This window comes from Zychaea mexicana (assembly GCF_025766255.1).
Source record: "Zychaea mexicana strain RSA 1403 chromosome Unknown BDB00scaffold_40, whole genome shotgun sequence".
Lineage (NCBI taxonomy): Eukaryota > Fungi > Mucoromycota > Mucoromycetes > Mucorales > Lichtheimiaceae > Zychaea > Zychaea mexicana.
Genome location: NW_026516703.1, coordinates 171,696 through 198,960, shown reverse-complemented (window position 1 = coordinate 198,960; position 27,265 = coordinate 171,696). Strand labels below are relative to the sequence as shown.

General features: G+C 33.9%; 4 protein-coding genes across 4 annotated transcripts; 2 read left to right on the top strand and 2 right to left on the bottom strand.

Annotated features, from left to right (window-relative positions):
- Nucleotides 1–323: 323 nt before the first annotated feature.
- BDB00DRAFT_825176 (restriction of telomere capping protein 4) lies at nt 324–891 on the bottom strand. The gene is made up of 2 exons (XM_053123655.1): nt 727–891; nt 324–670 (listed from the first exon to the last, which is right to left on the bottom strand). The coding sequence occupies exons 1-2, from the start codon at nt 853–855 to the stop codon at nt 392–394; spliced, it is 408 nt and encodes a 135-aa protein (XP_052979311.1). The 5' UTR covers nt 856–891; the 3' UTR covers nt 324–391.
- A 2,350-nt stretch (nt 892–3,241) lies between these two features.
- BDB00DRAFT_872765 (uncharacterized protein) lies at nt 3,242–3,731 on the top strand (the record flags this gene model as incomplete). The annotated part of the gene is made up of 3 exons (XM_053126999.1): nt 3,242–3,415; nt 3,535–3,593; nt 3,701–3,731. 3 exons carry the CDS (start codon nt 3,242–3,244, stop codon nt 3,729–3,731), a joined length of 264 nt encoding a protein of 87 aa, XP_052979310.1.
- A 338-nt stretch (nt 3,732–4,069) lies between these two features.
- Nucleotides 4,070–4,636, top strand: BDB00DRAFT_825174 (restriction of telomere capping protein 4). The gene is made up of 2 exons (XM_053123654.1): nt 4,070–4,234; nt 4,291–4,636. The coding sequence occupies exons 1-2, from the start codon at nt 4,106–4,108 to the stop codon at nt 4,567–4,569; spliced, it is 408 nt and encodes a 135-aa protein (XP_052979309.1). The 5' UTR covers nt 4,070–4,105; the 3' UTR covers nt 4,570–4,636.
- Nucleotides 4,637–11,006: 6,370 nt separating this feature from the next.
- BDB00DRAFT_929277 (uncharacterized protein) lies at nt 11,007–14,647 on the bottom strand (the record flags this gene model as incomplete). Its single annotated transcript, XM_053128960.1, has 6 exons — nt 11,007–11,762; nt 11,852–12,074; nt 13,676–13,962; nt 14,052–14,275; nt 14,374–14,527; nt 14,616–14,647. 6 exons carry the CDS (start codon nt 14,645–14,647, stop codon nt 11,390–11,392), a joined length of 1,293 nt encoding a protein of 430 aa, XP_052979308.1. The 3' UTR covers nt 11,007–11,389.
- Nucleotides 14,648–27,265: the final 12,618 nt, after the last annotated feature.

Below are 27,265 nucleotides of genomic sequence, written 5' to 3'. Positions count from 1 at the left end.
TCAATGACGTTGGTATTGGCTGCAAAGACATATCCTGTGTTTCGTGTTCTAAAACTTGCAAAAGCTAGGGCTGTCATGTAATTCTATTCAATTAAAATTTTGACGGTCAATGTAATATTCGACGTATATATAATGAAAGATGATAATATTGTGTCAGCCAAATAGTTGAATATTTCGAGGGCGAAGACCAAAACATGAAGTAAGAAATAAGGGATCATGAAAATAGGTGTTTAAATGATTGTAAAGAATAATTAAATCTGGAGACAAGGCACAAGAGCTTGAACATGAGACAAAAAGAGCATAAATTTTCGAGTACGATGAGGTAAACGACATTTGACACAAAAAAGTGCAGAACTGCTTAAGGGGTTATGATTCGTGTTGGTTTTTATACTCATTCATTACTGCTTTCGCTTTCATCCGAATCCATGGTGGGGTTGACGGCACTGCCGAATTTAGCACTCTTTCTCATGATATCCGATGCTTCGTCGTAAGAAACATTCTTATCTTCTTGAATAAGTCGTGCGGCCGTCTCCGGAATAAGAATCTGCTGGACAAACTGAACTGGTGGCATTGGGGCTGTATTTGCTGCTGTCAGGTGGTTCGATTTCGATAGTTCTTTCGTCAAACAATCCATGATGATTTGCATTCCACGGGGTCCATAATAACCAGGCTGTTTTAAACAATAATTTAGTGACTTATTTTATGAGTGATAGCTTTTGTACTTACCAAAGATTTTTCAGCCCTTGCCATTCGTGCGAATACGGATCGTGCAACGCTTCGGCTATGTTGGCTGTAGAATTCGGTTTCTATCGATTTGAATCTGCTTTCGGTTTTGCCGACTACGATATCTTGCATAACTGGTACATGATTCATTACACGCAAAGACAAGGTCGCAAAATCGATATGACCTGGGTAACCTTGGGCGATCCCTTCTGGTCTGGTCAACATTTCTTTCCTATGAATGCTGCAGGTTTGGGTTTAATCTGTGCTTCATCGAAGCGGTGGTGACGAGACGTTGAGAGTTCTTTCATGCGGCGTTCTTCTTGTTTCTCATGCTTCTCTTCTTTTTGTATATATTCATCGTACTGCTTCTGTACAGCAGGAGGTAACGGTAATGGCAGGCGCGTTTGACAATGGGGACATGCTATTGCACCATGATCCAGATAGTATAACAAATGTGTTCAGAATTACTAGAATACAAAGATACAAAGCGGCATGTTATAGGTACCATGATGATCGCCTCCGATATCACTATTGCAGTCAGACTCATCCAAATCAGAATGGGCGACGCTTGTCTTCTTTTTTCTAGGCTACTTGCTGTTGATTCATGATCCACTGTTTTTTTGATATGCAGGTATGTAGCATCAATAACTACCACCTCTGGAAACATTCTTGCGCGCTCGATGCTTCGTGGGTGCGTGACAAAAATAGACTTGACTTTTTTTGTTGCATTTTCGGCATGGTAACGTGCAATGGAATTATATGACTTGAAATACTCCATGATAGTGGGCAGCTCATCATGTTGAGCATCATTGCTTTCCAGTCGAGATTTTAAGTTGTAGATATCTTTTGCAGTGAAACGGTTATTCAACCGCAACTGTAAAATCTGACGAGCGGTATCCTTGAGTCTAGTTCAGTGGCAATATCGACTTGTTCATGGCCTGTCATTGCCCGGTACGACGCGTATATCTTGTTATCTCGTGTAAGTTGATGATTATGTGGCGGTATGTCGGCTACCGCTGTCTGCACCTTCCCATTATAATTTGGCTTCTTGCAACAGCTGGCATATATTGACCACGAGCACTGCGTCTTGGTGGATCGTCGCTTAGGATACCTCTTTTCCACACCATTCGCGCAAGTGTATGTTCTTGGTATACACAATTCGGTATATCAGACCTGGTTCTTGTCTCTTCGGTACTATCTTCATATTCTTTCTCCTGTAACAGAATATAGCTCTAATTATTCTCATACTATATATTATATTTGGGTGTAAGAACCATACCTGACAACTATCTGCTGTCATCTTATCCACTTGTGCTGCTCGATGCGGTTTAAAGGCTCGGATATAGAAAATTATGCTAATGATGCGATTGTATAAAGGATTCTCTGGCTTATACGCAACATGAAAAAGACGTGTTATCGAACAAGTGGGTTGTCAAGGATAAAGATGCAGCAATAACAAAAAGAGTATCAGCTCTTTTTGGTATCATTTCGCAATTTGCGATCAACGTCGTTATATCTGAATTGATTGCCGCTCGCCGTTTGACGCCGGAATCGTCGCAATGTAATAGCTGTGAAGTCTTTGTCAATTATCGTTTGCCGTGCAGACACTATTTTTACGAGTGTAATGATCAAGAAATCTTGCATCCCGATATATTTGACAAAAGATGGAAATTAGTGTCAAGTACAAGTATGTAACTTATAATGTCGCAGCTAAAGTCAATATTCTGTTATGGAATTAACAGTTCATATGTCACATAGCAAGGGTATCTGAACAACCTGTCATCTAAGAACTTGGTACCGACACCAACGATGTTGAAGAAAATGCGTTGAAGCTAGACTATCAAGAGCTTAAAAATCGAATTGACAACTTATTTATCGATGCGCAGACGGGTCATTAAAAGCAAGACTTGATATCATGTATACGTACGGCTTTAGATCAGTACAAACCATTACTCATCGAAGATCTAGAGTTGCCTACCGCTGTCAAAACCAAAGGACGGCCGAAGGGTGCTATTGGGTCGAGCCTACCATCTTATTTGAGATTATCTAACAAGATGCGAAAGAAAAAGAAAAATCAAAAGAAGAAAAAAAGCTGCTACTGAAATTAACGAATCCAACCCAACGGTCAAAAAAAGAAAACTTACTTGATTGAGAACGGTTCTGAAGAGCTTTGGCCAAACAAAAAGCGTAATACACAGGCTCTAGGGGATCAAAGGTATAGGCATATATTTGCATAGTAGTGGTTTCATATATATGAACTTACATCGTTTGCTGTGTAGCTCGACAATAGACATCCAGATATTCTACCATTGTAGTACATTACAGACTCGGTCGAGATAAAGCCGGACGAATGATGTGGGTTCAGAACTTTGTCGTATCTCGAATATAAAAGCAATCAAGATAAATACGCGGACATAAAAAAAGAATGCATGAATACGTGGTGACTAAGGGAAATAGCATTTGTTTGACTTACATCTGTGGTGGCAGCCAGACGGAATATGAAAAACTGGTCAAAAGGATGTCTTATGGTGTCGCCTTTAGTGATCCTGGGGCCGATTGTCCCAATGAGTATTGGTTTGACGGAAGCGTGGATATTCAGTTGGCAGCCAATGCGTTGGAGCGGCCGATTGCTTGCTATACGTCTGGTCCATGGGCGAAATATCATCCGCCATCGCTGACATTGCCACACTCTGTACATTCGGCAAACGATATAGTCTCCTGCCGTTCGTTATGCATTTCGTGAATGGGAACCACTGGGAACCGGTCTTGCTGCGATCATCTGTTAAAATGCAATGGCCCCCGATATCACAGCGCCATAAGCAGCATTGGAACGAGATCAACCCAGGTCACGATCACAAAACGTTTTGGAGGTACCTGCATATCAAAAAAACAGTGGATCATGAATCAACAGCAAGTAGCCTAGAAAAAAGAAGACAAGCGTCGCCCATTCTGATTTGGATGAGTCTGACTGCGATAGTGATATCGGAGGCGATCATCATGGTACCTAAAACCTAAATAACATGCCGCTTTGTATCTTTGTATTCTAGTAATTCTGAACACATTTGTTATACTATCTGTATCATGGTGCAATAGCATGTCCCCATTGTCAAACGCGCCTGCCATTACCGTTACCTCCTGCTGTACAGAAGCAGTACGATGAATATATACAAAAAGAAGAGAAGCATAAGAAACAAGAAGAACGCCGCATGAAAGAACTCTCAACGTCTCGTCACCACCGCTTCGATGAAGCACAGATTAAACCCAAACCTGCAGCATTCATAGGAAAGAAATGTTGACCAGACCAGAAGGGATCGCCCAAGGTTACCCAGGTCATATCGATTTTGCGACCTTGTCTTTGCGTGTAATGAATCATGTACCAGTTATGCGAGATATCGTAGTCGGCAAAACCGAAAGCAGATTCAAATCGATGGAAACCGAATTCTACAGCCAACATAGCCGAAGCGTTGCACGATCCGTATTCGCACGAATGGCAAGGGCTGAAAAAACTTTGGTAAGTACAAAAGCTATCACTCATAAAATAAGTCACTAAATTATTGTTTAAAACAGCCTGGTTATTATGGACCCCGTGGAATGCAAATCATCATGGATTGTTTGACGAAAGAACTATCGAAATCGAACCACCTGACAGCAGCAAATACAGCCCCGATGCCACCAGTTCAGTTTGTCCAGCAGATTCTTATTCCGGAGACGGCCGCACGACTTATTCAAGAAGATAAGAATGTTTCTTACGACGAAGCATCGGATATCATGAGAAAGAGTGCTAAATTCGGCAGTGCCGTCAACCCCACCATGGATTCGGATGAAAGCGAAAGCAGTGATGAATGAGTATAAAAACCAACACGAATCATAACCCCTTAAGCAGTTCTGCACTTTTTTGTGTCAAATGTCGTTTCACAGCGGAAAATATTAGCCTAAGATTACAGGATACTGCAAGGAATCACAGTTTCACTATACTTAATAAAGCATCAATATAAGAATTACACAGGTATTCAAGGGGAAAAGTTGGATAGAAGCTTTAATTTAAGATTAAGAATTTATTGTCTGAAACATTGAATAATTCAAGTATCCTTCTTTAATGAATTCCAGAGTTTATAATGGAATTCTACTTTTGCATATAAACATGGAAAATCAGAAGAATCCTAGTGTTGTTCCTTGTTTGCTCATAAGTATCAACAAGTATTAAAAGAAGAATCTTTCATATCGAATTATGTTTATTCAAGGTGGTTTAAATTACTTTGTAATTAAAGATGGTTTCTGTCTCCTAAAATCTCCTATTGGTGCTTTCCATTAACCATGCCAGGCCAGATAATGTGCTGCCTGACCTGGTTTCTCGCTCTAGTTTCTGACAAAAGTCCAACAAAATCAGTGATGGATTCTGCTTCAACGACATATAGTTTCTCAGTACTCGATCCCGTCAAATACAGAGAGCCTGTCGTTTTCTCGAGGTTGGGCTGATAAATTCCGATTAACGCCAGCTTTTTCGTATTGCCAGCGCTTATTATGGTACCAGATTTGACATATGTGAAATAAAAATAGATTTTGCCAAAATATGCCTTCTCCGCAAAGACGACATCTGAATTTATACCACGCCTGGCCCTCCTACATTCACACAAAAAGTTATGTATTGAAAATTCTTCTCACTTGATGATGCTTTTACCAAAGTACCTGTCGATTTCCATCTCAAGGCGCACCATGTATGCCATTCGATGCTTTGAATGGTGATGTAGCTTGCTAGAATAGATGCTGTGGTTGAGCCAAAGCCGCCCACTGATATAGATTTCGGTCGTAGCATATGGAAGGGGATCGACATCGTTTATGCGTGTACGGTAGCTTTCAAGCGCTTCGTAAAAGACGCACTTGCTTATGCCTGCAATGCTTTCTTGAAATGCAGCCAATTCCATCCTGTTCAAATTACCCCAAAGTTCAGGTGCAGATGAATCTTCCTTGTCTCCGTATGACCATGCTTTTTCTAATTGTTGCTGGTGTTCATGTGGGTTATCGTCATTTTGTAAGGCATTACTTTGAATAGCTGCGTCTATATAGCGCGCTCGAGCAAGCGATAACATGATATTCGATGCATTTGTTCCTGGGCTGGCAGTGGAACTGATATGTTGGCTGTACCATCCAATCATTCGCTCCAAGCATCGTGCACTATAGTATCGTAGTGGCCCCATCTTCGCGATCATGTCCGGAATATGTGCTAAGTAATGCTGGTTCGGTGTGAATATGGCCACTTTGAGAACCTTGTCAACTCGGATAAGCTTGGTCAAATAGGCGTGCCATTGTAGTATACCGCTAATAACATATTGAATATAACGATTAATTCAGGATTAGCTTTCTAACTACTGTCAATATTTACTTACATGCGAATCGTTTTGACATCTTGTTCATATAAGGAGTACTGCAATGACAGCTGACAAGAACGAATTAAGCCCAAGAGTCTTGCTCTTGCAGTATCGTTGGCGATATGCGGTGCAACAATCGTTGGTACAACATAAAGCATGAAATCAAGCCAATCCACTGCCCTAACCCTTGATGACCCGGTCAAACTACGATAACTCCCTTGAAATGCGGTCGGAACTTCTGCTCGTGATTGCTCTAAATCGTGCATGATCTTTTGTATGATGCTCTCTGGTATGTCAAATGGACTATTTTTGGGTACACTATTGATGACAACAGTGTATGTACCACGAAACAGTTGAAGTAGTTGTTCCGCAATACCATGACCGAGTAAGTGCATTTCGTCCATTCCAAAGAATTCAGGGCCTGTAAAGCTATCCAATCCAGCCATAGCGGATGGCGAATGAACACCAGGCTAAAAGCAATAAGAGAAGATTGTTACTAAGAGCAAATACAGCTATAAGAGTAAGTAGAGCAAGTTTGAACAATACATGTGTACCTCATTCGCGTTTTTATAACCCTCCTTTGAGCGCCAAGGTGCTGATACGTTGGGAAAATATATCCCTCCTCTGTTGTTACCTTCTGGGTGTTCCCCTTTTACTAAGCACATCCGACAACCATCGAACGACATATGCCCAGTGTGACATGCCAAAGCTGCTACACCAGGTATATCCCCTGTAGCCAAAAGGAGGTGTACACGAGCATGGACAATGCTACCGTCATTGATCTGCACTTCCATTCCTTCATTTTGCAATATAGTGAGCTCCCTCATCGTTGGCTCCAAGAAACTCCAAATGTGATTCGGTTTTCGCGGACCTGGTATAAGGCATATTTGCAACATATTCTTTTTCTCATATCTATTATAATATATGTAACTTGTCAATGGCCTTTTATATTTGTTGAGGATTGGGTTTCAAACAGTAGTTTATACCTGATGGAAGGGTCAAAGTTCAGAACAGTGCAGTGGATAATAGTCATTTTGCATCCAGCATTATTTTTGAATGGCTGAAATGCATCGGCATAAAGAGCTATGGCAATGTCGTACTTCCCACTGAATAAGGAGGCCCGCATCTTTTGGTACACTGATCCATCCAGGACATCACAAAGCTTTCCTTCAGAGTGTACGTAATTATGTCGGTAAAGTAGAAGATCGCGTGTTTCGGGATTGTGTAATAAATATGCAAGTTGAGAAGCAAGTGAAAGCTGCTCAATTGTTGCTCGTGGCAACGTGTTTGAGTCAGCAATGTATCTCGGTGTGGAACAGTAATCGCATACGTTGCTGAAATCAGCTTCAGTGTACATCTTGCAACTTTTTTCGCAGATGTGATAAATTGTTGGCTGGACTGGATAGATATCTTCCATCACACTTTTCGATCGGTATTGTGAATGTACATGTTCATGGGCTATTATATGGGTTGTCAATATAATCTATCTCGCAATCCAGTATGCTGACAGTGATTGACATACCAGGATCAATGCTTGAAATGATCTCATTCATAAGACCAAGGTATTCCATGTGTGCTGCTCTGGAAACCGGAAAATTTTCAAAGATCCGCTGTGCTTTCATGCTGATAATTTCCATCGGTCTTGGAATGATGGCATCTGAAAATTCGAACCTCAGTAGCTTGCCGCTATTGCTGGTTTCACTTCTGTCCCTTTCTGCGAAGTCAAAAATGAAACTTTGATAGCTGCTCTAATCTTGTGTTTTGCTATATTACGAATACGTACCATCTCCTCTCGGTATCTGCTTTGGCTGTTCTTGTTGTTCCTCGATTTGAATGGTGTTGGGTAATTCATTTGGGTGACAGTAACTTGTTGATGCATGCAATGTAGTACTGTAACTTTGTTGCAAATAACTAGCATCTATCCTATGCCCGTTAACGATCGCCGCATCACTCTCACGTTCAATAGAAACTTCCGGTTGATCGGGCGATGAAAGTACTTGTTCGAGATGCTGTCTCTGTAATGGGCTGATGCAAAAAGACACGTTCAGTTAATTAATTAACCATGTCGAAGTGCTAGCTGCATTACCTCGAAACAAAGCTAGAATCGGCGCAATCATCGGTTCTTCTCTTTTTTCTCTGATATTCACGAAGACAAAGCGCTGCATGCGTGCGGAAATAGTCTTTATTAACAGCTTGGCGACACCAACCGCATGCTATGGTTTCTCCAGGGTTCAATGATCGCTTTTGGCGTTTACGATACTTGTTTGGCAGCCCAGAAGTCATTATATATTTGTTTAGTAACAGAGAAAAAGTTGTATTGTAACGGAGCTCTTTTATATAGATTGCAATGAAAAGTGGAGTGGTGGTGGTACAGCTGCGGAACGCGTAGATCGCAATGAACAGTGGAGTGATGGTGGTACAGCTGCGGAACGCGTGTTGGCGACGCGCAAACATAAAAAAAAGATTGTTCAGCCGTTTTGAACTGTGCGCTTTCCGCTCTTCTTCCTCTTTTCTCTCTCACATGGCACCACTTCCCCGAGCAACTATTCAAGCTTTGCTTGAAAATATACAATCTCTTTCCCAGCGCTTTGAATCACTTACTGACAGCGTTAACCAAGTTCAAGAAACTCAAAGAGAACTTATCAACAGCTTAACAAATATCCAAGAAAATCAAGAAAATATGCGTCAAACCATTGACACTCTCATCAGCGACCAAGAAAGCCCAGCACCGCTTCGAGAAGATACTCAAGATGGGATACTTCTAGGCTCTACAAGGAGAAGAGATATTGACCGCCCGTTTCAGATCGTAAACGGAAGAAGGCGTGCGGCTGAATTGGACGTAAGGGTGATTGAACGGATGATACACCGCGAGTTTTTCCACGCAGACCAAGTTGGTGCTGAGAATGCCATCATCAATATGCATACTGCTTTGATGGAATCCGTTAACAACCTTCGCAATTCACTCGGCGTCAATGATTACAGTATTCCTTGGAGTGAGATTGATCGCACTTTGCAGCTTCAAGCCATCAAGGACCTGGAAGATAGCTTGTTGCCTTTGAGTATAGGACTTGATCGATGTAAAAACTCATGGGCTGCATCCTTTTTGATGGCGTACAAATGGGGTTATTTATTCCAATATCGTAAACGAAGGGTCAGTTTAGAGCGTGCTGCGGCGTCAAGACAAGTAAGGCAATGCGCAGCATGTACAGTATCTTTATGTCTACGTGTGTATGTCATTGACCATTATTTCTTTTATAACGTCATTCAATAACGCGCAGGATCCGGACAGCCATCAGCATTCAGACGATGCGACAACGTCGTCTTCAGTACATTCTACTGTCTCATCAAATAGGTAGGCCAATCGTGACATCAAATAATTTGATAGCTTAGCGCATGACGTACTGATAAAGCCTTTCTTCATGGGACCTGGAAGCGAAAATTATCAAGACCAAGACCGGCCTACATGTCGCCGCCGCCGCCGTTTTCACTAACATGATATACCGTATACTGTTTACATATAGGTACTCTTTGGACCCTTCTTCCCTTGCAATCCATTTTTTCTTTTTTCCCAACATGTCTAACTTTACATAACTTCCTGCTACGTCTTTTTAATCACGTTTCTTCTTTATCTATGTATATTTCTTTTACTGTATATCTTGACACATACATGTATGTGTCTCTCACTTTGTTATATCTGAATATGTGTAGTCTTTTGTTCAGTTCCTCATTGCAATAAAACAAATACCTCTCAATATTGGATTCGCACAGCAATAATCTCATAATAGCCGATACTATAATTGAAGGATTGATGCATGAATTATTATCGAAATCTAAGTAGGATTCTTGGCTCATGGAGATAGCAAAAATTACTCGTGAATCATCGCTTCCAAAAAAGAATAACCATTACCCTTAAATTACAGCATCTTCCAGAGAATAAAAGTTATCATTTGATTATAGTTTCTACTCTTTAATAATCCAATAAAATTAAAACAAGAATAAGGATAGAAAATGCATTTTTCTATAATTAGTCTACCCTAAATTTCAAGGTTTATTATACTATGTATCAAAGGATACTATCATAAGATTTTCCGCTGTGTTTACCTCATCGTACTCGAAAATTTATGCTCTTTTTGTCTCATGTTCAAGCTCTTGGGCCTTGTCTCCGGATTTAATTGTTCTTTACAATCATTTAAACACCTATTTTCATGATCCCTTATTTCTTACTTCATGTTTTGGTCTTCGCCCTTGAAATATTCAACTATTTGGCTGACACAATATTATCATCTTTCATTATATATACGTCGAATATTACATTGACCGTCAAAATTTTAATTGAATAGAATTACATGACAGCCCTAGCTTTTGCAAGTTTTAGAACACGAAACACAGGATATGTCTTTGCAGCCAATACCAACGTCATTGATATTAAAATGGTGAAAACATATGGTGCACTGTCTACCCACTTTTCTATAGTCTTAGCTAGGTCTTTTTGTGCTGACTAATAAATCTTCTCGCTTGTGCTTCACTATATTATAGCACTTATGTTGGCACAAAGTTGCTTACTTGCTATTTGGATACATGGTATGCTAACATTCAAGTTACTCGGTATATATCATCATAGTTCTGTCATGCGCAGGGTCTTTCAAACTATGCATGAGACGGTGCGTACGACAATGGGTATTAATCATTAACAATAAATAAAAAAAGGTTTTAATAATTATATATAAATAATTGTTTAAAAATATCATTCAAGTTACTCGGTATATATCATCATAGTTCTGTCGTGCGCAGGGTCTTTCAAACTGTGCATGAGACGGTGCACACGACAATTGCCAAAAAAATTGTCGTGCGCGAGGTCGAAGACCGACAGCTTACTATTATTATTCGAGGCATAAGCAGTGATTCAGATTGTGTTACCATTTTTTCTTTATTAGGTCGAAAGTCCAAAATACGTGAAGCATATATGCTATAGCTGTATCATATACAAGCGACTGGGGAACATACAAACAAAAGGGGAGTGGGTGTCGGCCGAATTTTCGCAGCTTCTTGGATCGTAAAAAATGTAGAATGAAACCTCCTGTCCTGAGTGGGTGAGCGTTCGATCACCTTGGTTGCCAAAAACTGTTGTACTGCTTGGTCCACTTGTGTTTGTTCCACTAAAGAACGGCACACAGGCCCCTTGTGCCACGGTTGTGGTACCCTATCGAAAGGCAATCGGTATCCTTCCTTCACTACTGAAACCGCCCACGGATGTTTGATTCTCTGTTGCCAATACCAGTAAACGGCCCCCTGGTGCTATTCTATCCGCTGGCCCTGTCGAAACAAGCTCGGCCTCGACCTCCTCCATGACCGTATCCTCCTCTATTGTTGATAGCTGCTCTGATAAGTTGTTGTTCTTGTCGAGCCTTCTCGATTCGTTGGACCATCTCGGCATCGAATGCCATGTCCTTGTTAGCATATTCTTCATCTTCATAGGCTCGGATACTTGCTGGTAACCTGAATGCCTTTGCAATACTGGTTCGTGCTTCTCGCTCCTGTTGTTTGCCTGTTGCGTTTCCATAAACGGCGAGTCGTCTAGCTTTTTCCATAGTCGTCTTGAGTTCTTGAGGGTCGATACTCGTGTCTTCTCTTTCAATGATGTACTGTAGGTCTTCATAAATCTCGGTTGCTCCGCTTGCAGCGTTTTACATTCTGTCAGCTTTTTTGTATTTTGTGGATATAGCGCCATAGGCTTCCAAGGTTGCCTTCTTGAATTCTCCAACGTAGATTTTATGGATGCCTCCGGACCTTGTCCACGCGTCTCCGTCATATTTTGTGAGATCTCGTATCTGAAGACCTTGAAACTATTTTCCAGTTCTGCGATCGAATAGGCTTCCAAATCTTGCTTAATCTCTTGGGGTAGTTCTGGTCTTTCATGCTGTTGTCGATCAGCTCGGTCTCTGATTTCGAGTTTGTTCTTAAGCTGGACTGCCAAGACTTCCAACTCTTAAATTCGCTGGGTGAGATCGTCATTTACTGTTTGATTTGAATCCATGAACCACGGTGCGCGGCTTAGAAAAAACTTGAAAATTATAACAGCAATGAATTAAATAGACGAAAAAAAAATAAAAGTGCAGCTGAAAGAGCCAATAACCACTACTATGGAGACTGAACCGGAAGCACCAACAATTGCTGTAGGAACGACCAGCAATCAATCATTGACATTGTTCATTCTTGCTTTGGCTAGACTCATAGGGTTACCAAACTTGTTGGATATCGCTTGGACTGACATAGTTTCTTGATCATCTATATCAGTAACAAGTAGCAAATTAACAACACAAGTCATTCTACATCACCTTAATATACAACCCATAATCACTCTTCACTTTTTTTTACCTGGAAATAACGCTATTCAATACACTATTTCTTTTATTAGATCACGAAGCTCTTAAATTTAGCTGTTTGTTAATAAAGAACTTGACCCCCGGCAAATAACAATCCATAAAAAATGAACTGAAATATTAAAAAAAGATAAATCGATTAACTTTGACCTGAAGACCCGTATCGTTTAAAAACCACCTTGTGGAAGTAAGATAATTAACAATAATAATGATAATAATAATAATAATAATAATAATAATAAAAATCAACGAGCAATTGAGGCACCCAAGAGCAGGGTTATCCCGCGGGACACAAAGCAACCGGCGAGGCCATCTGATGCACATCAATGTTCGAAGTAAAGATGCTGAACTGTGTACCTAAGAGCAGGGTTATCCCGTGGGATGCAAAGTGACCGGCGAGGCCATCTGATACACAGTCCATTGCAGCAAAATGGTAGAGAATGAACTATGTACCCAAGAGCAGGGTTATCCCACGGGACGCAAAACGACCGGTGAGGCCATCTGATACACAATCCATTCAAAACCTTGATGCCACTGATAGTAAAAAAAGAACAAAGTGGAAAAAGTACTTTGCTTTTTGGTTGCCAAGACCTAATTTGCTTGCCTCTATACACCTCAATTTTCATTGGTTGCTAGGAAAGCAAATATGACTTCACTTTTCTGAGTCACATGTCAGGCCTAAATATGTCCTTCATTTTGGCATTAGAAATTTTTATGATTTCGCAAGAGGGGTGATTGTAGGAGAAAATTTATATGAAAAGAATATTGGTATATACAATAGAAGACGACAAATGTAAATCAAATTATTGAGACACCTTGATTCGCTTTGATGGTGATGACGAAGATGACGATGATGGTGATGGTACAATAAAGTTTGGGGGAAGACACCAGTGAGTACCATTTTTTGACGATGTTATTCCTTGAGAAACATCATCCAACAAATCAGTGGTTCTATCTAAGATCTTTTTTCCATTGTATGCCAGGGTCATTAAGGGGAGTAATCGAGAAACCAAATTTGAGTCCCTATGTGGGAATCTCAATGGTTCTGTTTTCCTAACTCTAGTTATAAACCCAGCAGGAATGTTGACATCTAGAAGTGATGTGGTGCCACCTAAATGAATACATCAAAATATTCCCAAGTTAGTGGATGGCTCGTATATAGGCTGACATCTTTATCCATGAAATTGATACAAAAATCATACATACCTGTAATACTATAACCAATAACATGAGCTGTATGAAGAAGGCTCGAATCATAAGTAACCGAAAGCAACATGTCCCTCAAAACTAGCGGCATCTTCATTGAACAGTCACAGAATGCTTTAGTTTGGTCTCGCGTAGCACCTACTTCAGAACATCCAAGTTCTTCTGACCCATACTTGAACATCGTGTCTCCACGACGACCCATTTTTCGATTTGATATTGCTGTGACTGATGACAGTTGGCGAGATGAGTTTACCGCATTCGCATTTGCTTCACTAGAGACTTCGGTACTGTAGAATGAAAAATAAATATTAAGTTAGATCAATTTTAAATTCCATTTTGCTCCATTATCATAAACCCATTTATCTAATACTTTTACCCTTTTGCTACAATACCAGATCCATGAAATGCAGTACCAAAGAAACCAAATGGCAAATACTGTTGATCTGTTTCAGGTATACTCAGAATATCAAAAGAATGTGTTTTTAAGAAGAGGCGCGCAACATTCATCAACTCGGATGAAAACCAAACTTTCAAATGTTCAGCTGATGGATCATTGATTTCGATACTTCGTGCATATTTAAACACTTCAGCGCTTGTTTTCTATAAAGAAATCATTTAGTACTGTTGTTAGCTTTGTGTTGCTCTTGTTTATATAACTTTTATCATTCTTATTTTATTTTATTGTTATATATACATACCAGCCCTTTCAAGTCCAAATAATATCGTTGAAGTTCTTCGGGATCATTGCATTCAAGTGGCCCCCCTTTGGTTTCTATCTCGTGTAACTCTGCCTCTGTGAAAACTTTCTTCCAGTTTTGATCAGTAACATCCAAGATAAGCGATTGAGAGGGACTAGAACAAAAAGAAATTCAGCAAGATATTTATTAACTGATAATGGATGATTGTCTAACTCAAATTAAAGATGATGATTATTACTTACTGATAATAATGGCAGGTCAACGCAAAGTTCATTACTTTTTCTTCAACTGAAACTGGATCGGTTTCATCTTCCGTTGCTTGTGCTATTATTGATTCCAAATACCAAAAATCTTCTTTATGTTCTTCTGTAAACTTCTTAAAACGTTCATATAACACCTCCTTTTGTTGTTCTGTGATTCTTGTTTTAAGGCGAGGTAAAGAAGATGGCGATGAATACGATGGTATATCTTGTAATGACACTTCATCAGTAGGTATAGAAGCTGTAGTGGTTGTAATTGCTAAACGACGATCTACGGCTTTCCAAGATGCTCGGCCAAACTTTTAATACAAATAAGATTGATGAAATTAGTTCCCTTTTATAAATATCAGAGCTTTAAAACGAAGTGGTGATGCTTACCAAATCAATATTGTTTGCTGCTGCAATTTTCTTTACGTGTTTGATAAAAAAGCCTTTTGCTCCTCATATATTATCTTCTGCTTTAAGACTAGCGACAAGATAATCTTCGAAATGATCTAAGATTATAACTAATTCAATTTGTTCTAATTTATCTTTTTTTTCAAGTATGACATCCAAGATATCTATTATTTGATACAGAGGGTTGTTAATATATATGTATAGGACACTGTTCATGATTATTATAAAAATTACATAATCTATAAATTTTAAATAATCTATAAAAAATTATTATAAATATTATAATTTAATTTTTATCTTCTGGAATAACAACTGCTACAACTTTTTTTAATTTTTTATGTTTTAGTTGTACTTCTTCTATTATAGTATCCTCTTCATTATCACTAATTTCTACTTCATTATTTTCATTTATATTTGAACTTAAATTTAATTTAAAATTTCTTTTTGTGATAATAACATTTCATTAAAATTTTTATCTATAGTTATTTTATCTGTAACTACTATATCTATTTTACAATCAATTGTAGGAAACTCAAAATTATCTGTATACCACAATTTATGATGTGGTTGTGATGGAATTTTATATTTATCTACCATTTTCCAAATATTCTTTAATAAACAAGCTAATTTAAATTGGAAATTATAATATTTAATATCTGTTATTTGCATTGCTGATATATTATTATTAAATCGATTAAATTTTGATGCTAATACAGAAAATTGATCTTCAATTTCAGAACGAAAACTACCAAATCTTTTATTATATTATAATTCTATTGCTGTTAAATTCTTATTATTTTCTTTTCTTATAGGATAAATAAAATTTTTATCTGAAAAATCTTTTCCTTTATTTAGACTTTCTTCTTTAAATTTATTAATATATAAATTATAACCACCATCCATTGCTAAACAATCTCCTATATGCATCTTATTATATAATTTCATTTCAAGAAACATTGTTCCATCACTGCCTTTACCACATTTATCACTTTTAGATATATATATAATCATTTGGTTACTAACAACAACTATTTGGGTTCTTAATCCAGGACCATCTAATTTATATGATTTTATATCTTTTGTTTTTGTATTAGGATCATAATATTTTATTTTGCCATCATGACTATCAATATATAATGTCACATTTTTAAATGATGATGGATTATTTAATAAAGATGATATAATTCTAATTTTTATATTTGAAAACATTTTATTTAAATCTGTATCAATTTTTTTTATTAATCTTCTATAATTAGAATGCCAAAATGTTTTATATAGTGAATAATATGTAGTATATGACATAAATTCATGTATATCCCTACCTGATTTACCACTTACCATATGATATAAGATTAATAAACCTTTATCAATTTCCTTATATGGACCAGGGTATTCAGAAGTACTATAAATACAGTTTAAAAAATAAAAAACAGGAATATATCCTAATTGATTTAATAAAACATCCTTTACTATTTTAATATTATTATTTTTTATATCTTTGATTTCTGTACGATGGTTATATTTGTTATTTAAGATATTCCAATTTTCATCTAAAAATGTCCATTGTTCTGCAATTAATTTATTTATTTATTTCATTATTTAAAATATCATTTAAATTATTATCATTATCCATATTTTATTTTTTTATTATATAATAATTCAATTTTATTTTAATTAAAAATCTTATTTTTTATAGGAATAATATTATCAGTATCTTAGTAAACAGTCTGCTATAGAAACAATTAATTTTTTTCAATTGTATTATTGCTAGTGACTACCTTTGTCTGAAGGTTTCTTCTCTAGCGCTGCAGTAGTGGTTTAAGGGCCTATAGATGTGCCTTCAGTTTCCATAGTAGCAGGTTGGGAGTCTTGAGTTTCCATGGTAATGAGACAAACAAGTACAGGATTTTTCATCTCCTAGTAGACGTTTGAACTTTTATTTAGGCAGAAGGGATTTAATTTTAGGCAGAGTGGACATGAATGTTAATCTGAGTGGACATGAATAAAAGTTAATCTGGACATGAATAATAATTGATCTGGACATGAATGAAAATCGAGCTGGATATGAATGAAAATCGAGCTGGACATGAATGAAAATCGATCTAGACATAAATGAAAATCGAGCTGGATATGAATATAAATTGACCTGGGCATGAATGAAAATCGATCTAGACATGAATGAAAATCGAGCCGGACATGAATATAAATTGACCTAGACATGAATAAAGATCGATCTGGACATGAATATAAAACGATCTAGACATGAATATAAATCGATCTGGATATGAGTGAAATCAATCTGGACAAAATAAAAATCAATCTGTATATGAATGAAAATCGTTCTGGACAAGAATAATAATCAATCTAAACATGAATAATAGACAACCTGAACATAATAACAGTCAAACTGGATATTGTTTTAGTCAACTAAGACATAATAAAAGTTGAAGTAGATAATATATTAAGTGTAGCAGAGCAGAATATTTGAGTACTTAAGATTTTCAATTCAAGTCAAGACATAATAGAAGTCAAGCAGTACAAAGCCAATGTCAAGATATAGTAGTATGGCTGGTTCACTCGTGACAAAAAGCTTGTAGGCTAATGTACAGGAAATGGCAAGGGTGCGTCAGAGACTCACTACTGTGCGCATAAGCCTATTTTGCTGCTGTGGGGATAGGGCCTGAGCGTTTCCCCTCCATTCATTTTACCTAGGTTGAGTTTAACACAAACTGGAGGCTGGTAGCTGAGGTAGGTGGAAAGTGTGGGGTTTGTTAGCAGCAGTAGGGAGGAAAAAAAACAACAACCAAAGATCCTTTTTTTTTCTCATTACCATTTGCCACAGCAAATCAACAGCTTCGACGCACACTTGTAAATGGCTCCTACTCTCTTCACGATGAATAAAAACAAAGAAAACAAAACGGCACAATCCACGGATTTATTGAAAAACGAAATGAAGGTAACTGTTTTCTTAAAAAAAGCATGTGCTCAAGATTTATAAAGGAGTAGACCGCCGTTACTGCTGCTTAAAGAAACGCTGGATAAGTGAACAAGGGAAGGAAAAGGTTACTGGTTGTGCTTGGGGTATAGCTTTAGTAGACATACGCTCATTCAGAATTACTGTTTTTTTTTCTTCTCTGTATATACTTGATGCACCATCTTGCACCATTCCAACGCCAGACTTGCGTGCGTAATACAACATCGTCCTCTACCTGCACAAACCATTCGTACTCACAACAAGAACGACGCAACAATCTTCTTCTCCATTACTCATACACAATTATATACAACATGACGCTGATCCGCCATTGACTTGCAAAATATATAGCCTGGCGCATTTACCTCTCACTACCATATACGCCCATATTACATGATGACGACTATGACGCCAGTCTTTTGTTTTAATAATTGTACGCTCAAGCACATCATCATTGTAATGACGGTCATCTCTTTCTTTGCTGTTTGTATACACATCAACGCGATGATAATTATATTCCTATGATGCATACACACCACCACTACTATAACCCTCCTCTGCAATTCGCTGTACTCGCACACATACGATGGCAACGACGATTACCTTTTTCTTTTTGCATATGCCAACACGAACATTGCCGGTCTTGATGGATAAGGTAGTTATATATGCTGACGGGTGGAATGTAGGGTTTTATCATTGTTACTGTAGATGTTACAGCTAGGATAAAAAAATAAAAGCAAAAGATCATACATTATGTAGTCATTATGTTTCAGTTGTCTGCATAAACGGGTGTGATATGGTACTGCATGTTATTATAAGTGCTTCTATAAAAACTATAAATATAGCTCTGAGCGGTGATGATAATATGGCAGGGACAAAGAAGAAAACGCGTTTGTTGTTATGAAGGAGGAAGTTTTTTGCTATTACAACAGCAACTTTATTTGTTGTTAATAACAACAACTATGAACAACCGACAAGTTACTACCCTTGACGACATTTGCTACGCTCTCTCTCACTCGACTGTACGTGGAGTTCTTGGGTGCTAACTGAAAACATTAAAAATCAATAAGAATTATTGTTTTTTAAATGTTTGATAATATAATATTGTTTTTTAAATGTTTGATAATATAATATTTTAATTTTATTAAAATATTAATTATCTCGGTTGTATACAACCGAATCAGTTGCTCCCTTTCTTATGTTGGGGGGTGCAGTGCAAGAAAAATCTTCGATTTTTTGAAGCACTAGCTGGTCTTTGCGAAGCAAACCTAAACTAACGGTAGTTAGTTATTAAGAGTAAAATGAGAATCTGAAAGATTCCATTTACTCTCCCTTGCACTCATTCCTAATGAAATCGTGTGCGTTCCTACTGCTCGATGGCAGATCTTCAAGGATCGCATCTGAGGTTATACTCATAGCAATATAGTAAGAAAAATATTATAATTTTGTATATTATTTATAATTTATACAAATTTAATTAATTAATATTATTTATTTTATTATTCAACAATAAATTTTAGAACAAATAAAACAAATAATTCCTAGGATACAATTATTATATATATTTATTTATAATGAACCAAGATTATTCTCATGTAAATATTTAAAAAGTAAAGATTTTTGATTGAATTTATCAATTGTTAGCCAACTATTATCACTTTCAGGATAATCTTTCCATTTTACATTAAATTTCAAAATGTTATTATCTATTTTATGTCCTTGAATTGATTCTACTTCATAAGTATTATATGTTTTAGTAACTTTTTTTCCTATTTTCGTTTTTTTCCTTGATCATTTTTTTTATGAATTATATTTGAATCAAGTTCATTAGCTTCTTCTTCATCTGCTGAATAATCATCAATAATCATTTCATTATTTTGTTCAATATTTAAATTAAGAACATTATTTTGTAATTCAATCATTTCATTTAATTTTTTTTTATTTTCTACGAGGAATAAACATTAACACGATGTTAATAAATTTTCTTTAAATTTTTTCTTAACTGACAATTTTTTTTATTCTCGGAATTTGAAATTTTGCATACTGTTAAATTTTATTTAAAAAAAAAATTGAATTTTTTTTTAATATAAAAATAAATACTTCCCATATTATTTAGCATAAAAAATTCAAATGGCTATATTAAATACTGAGCTTCTTATTAATAAGAATAGTATGATTTGTTCTATTAAAGATTTAATGGAGCAAGTTATGCAGAATTATTTTGAAAATGAAATGTTAGTTAACGATATTGAAAGTAAGAAGAAGATTATGAATCAAAAAATTAATGAAGAAATTAATAAAGTTAAAGATAATTATTTTTGGTATGTTAATACAAGCAATAATGTGTGTACTTACATACATAAAAGAGGTAAGAAAAATGGCCATATGTGTCATAGAAAAGTTAATACTAATCTTAATGGAGATAAACCTGATTACCTTTGTACTATACATAGTAAACTTCATGTTCCAAAGAAAAAAAATAAAAAATCTACAAAAAAAATAGAAAATCCTAATTTACCATGCATAATTGTTAATGATGGTAATTTTATACATAAAACTAATAATAAAAGAATAAAAAAAAGAAAAACTAGAAATATATATATATGCAACAGTGGAAGTTTTAACCTAGCAAATGTACTTAAAGGATTATTACAATAGTATATTTTACATAAAATAAAATAAACTCTCATATTTAAATGGTAAGAAAATAATTAACAAAAAAGGAAATTAATTATATTAATTATTGTTACACAATAATCTTTTCTTTTTATTATTTTCATTATTTTAAATTAATATTAATTTATATTCTTATTTTTAAAGTCTCATTTTTCTTTTTTTAATAATTATATGATTATTATTTGTAAATTAAAAATAGTCTTGAATTATTAAAGTAAATATTATTTAAATATTAATTTCTATTATTTATTATAAAAAAAGAATTTGATGTAATATAGAAATAATACAGAATTTTTTAACTTAAATTCTAAAGTTAAAAATGTTTATTTATTTATATTTTGGAAGAAATTATATAATTTTAACATATAATAATTATATGGACAAAATAAAATATAAAGATTATAATGAAAAAATTGTTTTAAAGAATATTATAGAATATTGTAATAATAATTATATTAAAAATTTAACTATTATTTCAAATAGATTATATTATAAAATTAATAATATATATGACAAATATGTAAAAATAGAGTATATTAGATACACTATTATTAGATAATAATTTATTATAGATTTTTATTACATCATATTATTTTTTAGATAAATATAAATGATAATTATGTTTTAATTCTGTACGATATTAACAATAATTTTGTTAACTTTATTATTAATTATAATTCAATTTTTTTTATATTCAATTTTAAAAATATAATAATTTTGTAAACATGAGGAATTGTTGTGAACTTTAAATATTTTGTTGAGCTTAGTTTAGATGAAAAACTTCAACTAGTAAATATACTCCTACCTCATTACTAACTACTATATCAATTAATTTTCTTTCAATAGAAATTCAAAATTATCACTTGCCCATAGTTTATGATGTGGATATATAGGTATATTAAATAATTCAACAAAATGATGTATATTTTTTAATAAACAAGCAACTTTAAACTGTAAATTATAATGTTCTGTTTTTGTTATTTTTGTAATTGTTTTACTATTATTAAATCTTTCAAATTTACTACCAATAGTTGAAAATTGTGTTTCGATTATAGATCTAAAACTACCAAATGTTTTATTAAAATGATCTTCAGTAATAGTTAAATTATCATTAATATTTTTTCTAATTGGGTATACAAAATTATTACTATTAAAGTTAAATCCTTTTTTATTAGAATCTTCTATAAATTGATTAATAAATAATGTATATCCACCATCAATTGCTACTGTATCACTTGGAGTTATTTTTCTATATAATTTCATTTCTAAAAACATAGAACCGTCATTACAATCTGCACAAAATCTACTTTTGGATACATTAATTATAATATTATTAATATCAGATACAATTTGTGTTCGTAATCCACTTTTCTTTAATTTATATGAATATAATCTATTATGATATATTTCCATATCTGTATAATTTATACGAGAATCATGACCATCTAATACTAAAGTAATATGTTTAAATAAATCTGGATTATTTTTTCTTGCTGATAATATTCTTAATTTGATATTTGAACACATAGTTTTTAAAGCATTATCTACAATTTTTTCAACTCTTTCATAATTTTTATCATCTGCCCAAAATTTTTTATAAAAGATATGAAATGTACTTTGTGGTAAGTATTTATCTATTTCTTCTTTTCTACATATACCACTAACTAAATGAAATAATAATAATAAACCTTTTTCAATTTCAAAATAAGGACCAGGATATTCCTTATTAGTATATAATATTATTAAAAAATAAAATACAGAAATATATCCTAATTTATCTATTAGTATTTTTTTAATTTTATTAATAAATTTAATATGTTTTAATTCAGTTCTATGTTTATATTTGTAGTGAATTATTGGCCAATTTTCATTTAAAAAAGACTAATGATTAATAATAATATTGTTTACTTCAAGATTAATCGATTCTGTTATATCAGTCATGTTTGTAGTTGTGAAAATATATATACCAGTCTTTTAACTTAAATAAGCAATCAGGGAAACTTTATAACCTTAGACAAATGTCAATTTTTTATTAATAATAAAAATTCAATTTTTATGTATTTTAAATGTAAATTGTTTTCTATTAATAAAAAAAAATCTACTAATAAATAGATTTCTATCAATAAATAATATAAAATCCAATAAATATTGGTATACTGTCTCTCGGAACTGTGTGGCTACAAATAGGTTCACAAACGCGAGACTGTGCATGGCACCAGACGCTCTGCCACGCAATATCAATAACTACAATAACTATCCTTCACCACGAGACAACATCCTTTGCACTTGTATAATTCTTATAGAACCTTCTTTTTGTCTTTCTTATATATCGGCCATCATACTTTATTTTCATCCAATCCACATCAACACAAATGGAAGGAAACCCGTCAGTTATCCTTCTTGCTATCTACAGCTCATTCATCCATAAAGACCGGCGATGTTAACATTGTTATATGTAAAAGGAAAAACGTAATCGCACCAGGCTGTATATTTTACAAGTCAATGGCGGATCAGCGTCATGTTGTATATAATTGTGTATGAGTAATGGAGAAGAAGATTGTTGCGTCGTTCTTGTTGTGAGTACGAATGGTTTGTGCAGGTAGAGGACGATGTTGTATTACGCACGCAAGTCTGGCGTTGGAATGGTGCAAGATGGTGCATCAAGTATATACAGAGAAGAAAAAAAAACAGTAATTCTGAATGAGCGTATGTCTACTAAAGCTATACCCCAAGCACAACCAGTAACCTTTTCCTTCCCTTGTTCACTTATCCAGCGTTTCTTTAAGCAGCAGTAACGGCGGTCTACTCCTTTATAAATCTTGAGCACATGCTTTTTTTAAGAAAACAGTTACCTTCATTTCGTTTTTCAATAAATCCGTGGATTGTGCCGTTTTGTTTTCTTTGTTTTTATTCATCGTGAAGAGAGTAGGAGCCATTTACAAGTGTGCGTCGAAGCTGTTGATTTGCTGTGGCAAATGGTAATGAGAAAAAAAAAGGATCTTTGGTTGTTGTTTTTTTCCTCCCTACTGCTGCTAACAAACCCCACACTTTCCACCTACCTCAGCTACCAGCCTCCAGTTTGTGTTAAACTCAACCTGGGTAAAATGAATGGAGGGGAAACGCTCAGGCCCTATCCCCACAGCAGCAAAATAGGCTTATGCACACAGTAGTGAGTCTCTGACGCACCCTTGCCATTTCCTGTACATTAGCCTACAAGCTTTTTGTCACGAGTGAACCAGCCATACTACTATATCTTGACATTGGCTTTGTACTGCTTGACTTCTATTATGCCTTGACTTGAATTGAAAATCTTAAGTACTCAAATATTCTGCTCTGCTACACTTAATATATTATCTACTTCAACTTTTATTATGTCTTAGAAGATTGTTTAATAATTTATTGATTATAATAATTTTTATTTTTAAAATATAATTTAATTTTTAAATTTTATTTTTAAATAAAAAATAATGATCATTATGAAAAGGGGTGGTCTGAGAAAAAATCTTTGATTTTTTTGAAGGTATAGCTGGTCTTTATGACGGTAGTCATAAACCTAGAATAACGGTAGTTATTCCAAACACTTGTCTACAAGTGCCTCATGAACAGTGTCCTTGTTGAGAATTTTGGAACAAAATTTGATACATTTTTCAACCTTAAGGAACTTAAGTTCCTTTTTCTTATAATAAAATAATTTAAGTGAAACTTAAAATTATTATTATTATATTAGAAAAATATATAAAGTTAGCCCCCCACTGGAGGCTTTTAACCCGGAGGGTAACTTTATATATGGTGGCGAATGGAATGAGCCATAAAGAAGATTGTTTAATAATTTATTGATTATAATAATTTTTATTTTTAAAATATAATTTAATTTTTAAATTTTATTTTTAAATAAAAAATAATGATCATTATGAAAAGGGGTGGTCCGAGAAAAAATCTTTGATTTTTTTGAAGGTGTAGCTGGTCTTTATGACGGTAGTCATAAACCTAGAATAACGGTAGTTATTCCAAACACTTGTCTACAAGTGCCTCATGAACAGTGTCCTTAGTTGACTAAAACAATATCTAGTTTGACTGTTATTATGTTCAGGTTGTCTATTATTCATGTTTAGATTGATTATTATTCTTGTCCAGAACAATTTTCATTCATATACAGATTGATTTTTATTTTGTCCAGATTGATTTCACTTATATCCAGATCGATTTATATTCATGTCTAGATCGTTTTATATTCATGTCCAGATCGATCTTTATTCATGTCTAGGTCAATTTATATTCATGTCCGGCTCGATTTTCATTCATGTCTAGATCGATTTTCATTCATGCCCAGGTCAATTTATATTCATATCCAGCTCGATTTTCATTTATGTCTAGATCGATTTTCATTCATGTCCAGCTCGATTTTCATTCATATCCAGCTCGATTTTCATTTATGTCCAGATCAATTATTATTCATGTCCAGATTAACTTTTATTCATGTCCACTCAGATTAACATTCATGTCTACTCTGCCTAAAATTAAATCCCTTCTGCCTAAATAAAAGTTCAAACGTCTACTAGGAGATGAAAAATCCTGTACTTGTTTGTCTCATTACCATGGAAACTCAAGACTCCCAACCTGCTACTATGGAAACTGAAGGCACATCTACAGGCCCTTAAACCACTACTGCAGCGCTAGAGAAGAAACCTTCAGACAAAGGTAGTCACTAGCAATAATACAATTGAAAAAAATTAATTGTTTCTATAGCAGACTGTTTACTAAGATACTGATAATATTATTCCTATAAAAAATAAGATTTTTAATTAAAATAAAATTGAATTATTATATAATAAAAAAATAAAATATGGATAATGATAATAATTTAAATGATATTTTAAATAATGAAATAAATAAATAAATTAATTGCAGAACAATGGACATTTTTAGATGAAAATTGGAATATCTTAAATAACAAATATAACCATCGTACAGAAATCAAAGATATAAAAAATAATAATATTAAAATAGTAAAGGATGTTTTATTAAATCAATTAGGATATATTCCTGTTTTTTATTTTTTAAACTGTATTTATAGTACTTCTGAATACCCTGGTCCATATAAGGAAATTGATAAAGGTTTATTAATCTTATATCATATGGTAAGTGGTAAATCAGGTAGGGATATGTATGAATTTATGTCATATACTACATATTATTCACTATATAAAAAATTTTGGCATTCTAATTATAGAAGATTAATAAAAAAAATTGATACAGATTTAAATAAAATGTTTTCAAATATAAAAATTAGAATTATATCATCTTTATTAAATAATCCATTATCATTTAAAAATGTGACATTATATATTGAGGGTCATGATGGCAAAATAAAATATTATGATCCTGATACAAAAACAAAAGATATAAAATCATATAAATTAGATGGTCCTGGATTAAGAACCCAAATAGTTGTTGATAGTAACCAAATGATTATATATATATCTAAAAGTGATAAATGTGGTAAAGGCAGTGATGGAACAATGTTTTTTGAAATGAAATTATATAATAAGATGCATATAGGAGATTGTTTAGCAATGGATGGTGGTTAATTTTTATATATTAATAAATTTAAAGAAGAAAGTCTAAATAAAGGAAAAGATTTTTCAGATAAAAATTTTGTTTATCCTATAAGAAAAGAAAATAATAAGAATTTAACAGCAATAGAATTACAATATAATAAAAGATTTGGTAGTTTTCGTTCTGAAATTGAAGATCAATTTTCTGTATTAGCATCAAAATTTAATCGATTTAATAATAATATATCAGCAATGCAAATAACAGATATTAAATATTATAATTTCCAATTTAAATTAGCTTGTTTATTAAAGAATATTTGGAAAATGGTAGATAAATATAAAATTCCATCACAACCACATCATAAATTGTGGTATACAGATAATTTTGAGTTTCCTACAATTGATTGTAAAATAGATATAGTAGTTACAGATAAAATAACTATAGATAAAAATTTTAATCAAATGTTATTATCACAAAAAGAAATTTTAAATTAAATTTAAGTTCAAATATAAATGAAAATAATGAAGTAGAAATTAGTGATAATGAAGAGGATACTATAATAGAAGAAGTACAACTAAAACATAAAAAATTAAAAAAAGTTGTAGCAGTTGTTATTCCAGAAGATAAAAATTAAATTATAATATTTATAATAATTTTTTATAGATTATTTAAAATTTATAGATTATGTAATTTTTATAATAATCATGAACAGTGTCCTATACATATATATTAACAACCCTCTGTATCAAATAATAGATATCTTGGATGTCATACTTGAAAAAAAAGATAAATTAGAACAAATTGAATTAGTTATAATCTTAGATCATTTCAAAGATTATCTTGTCGCTAGTCTTAAAGCAGAAGATAATATATGAGGAGCAAAAGGCTTTTTTATCAAACGCGTAAAGAAAATTGCAGCAGCAAACAATATTGATTTGGTAAGCATCACCACTTCGTTTTAAAGCTCTGATATTTATAAAAGGGAACTAATTTCATCAATCTTATTTGTATTAAAAGTTTGGCCGAGCAT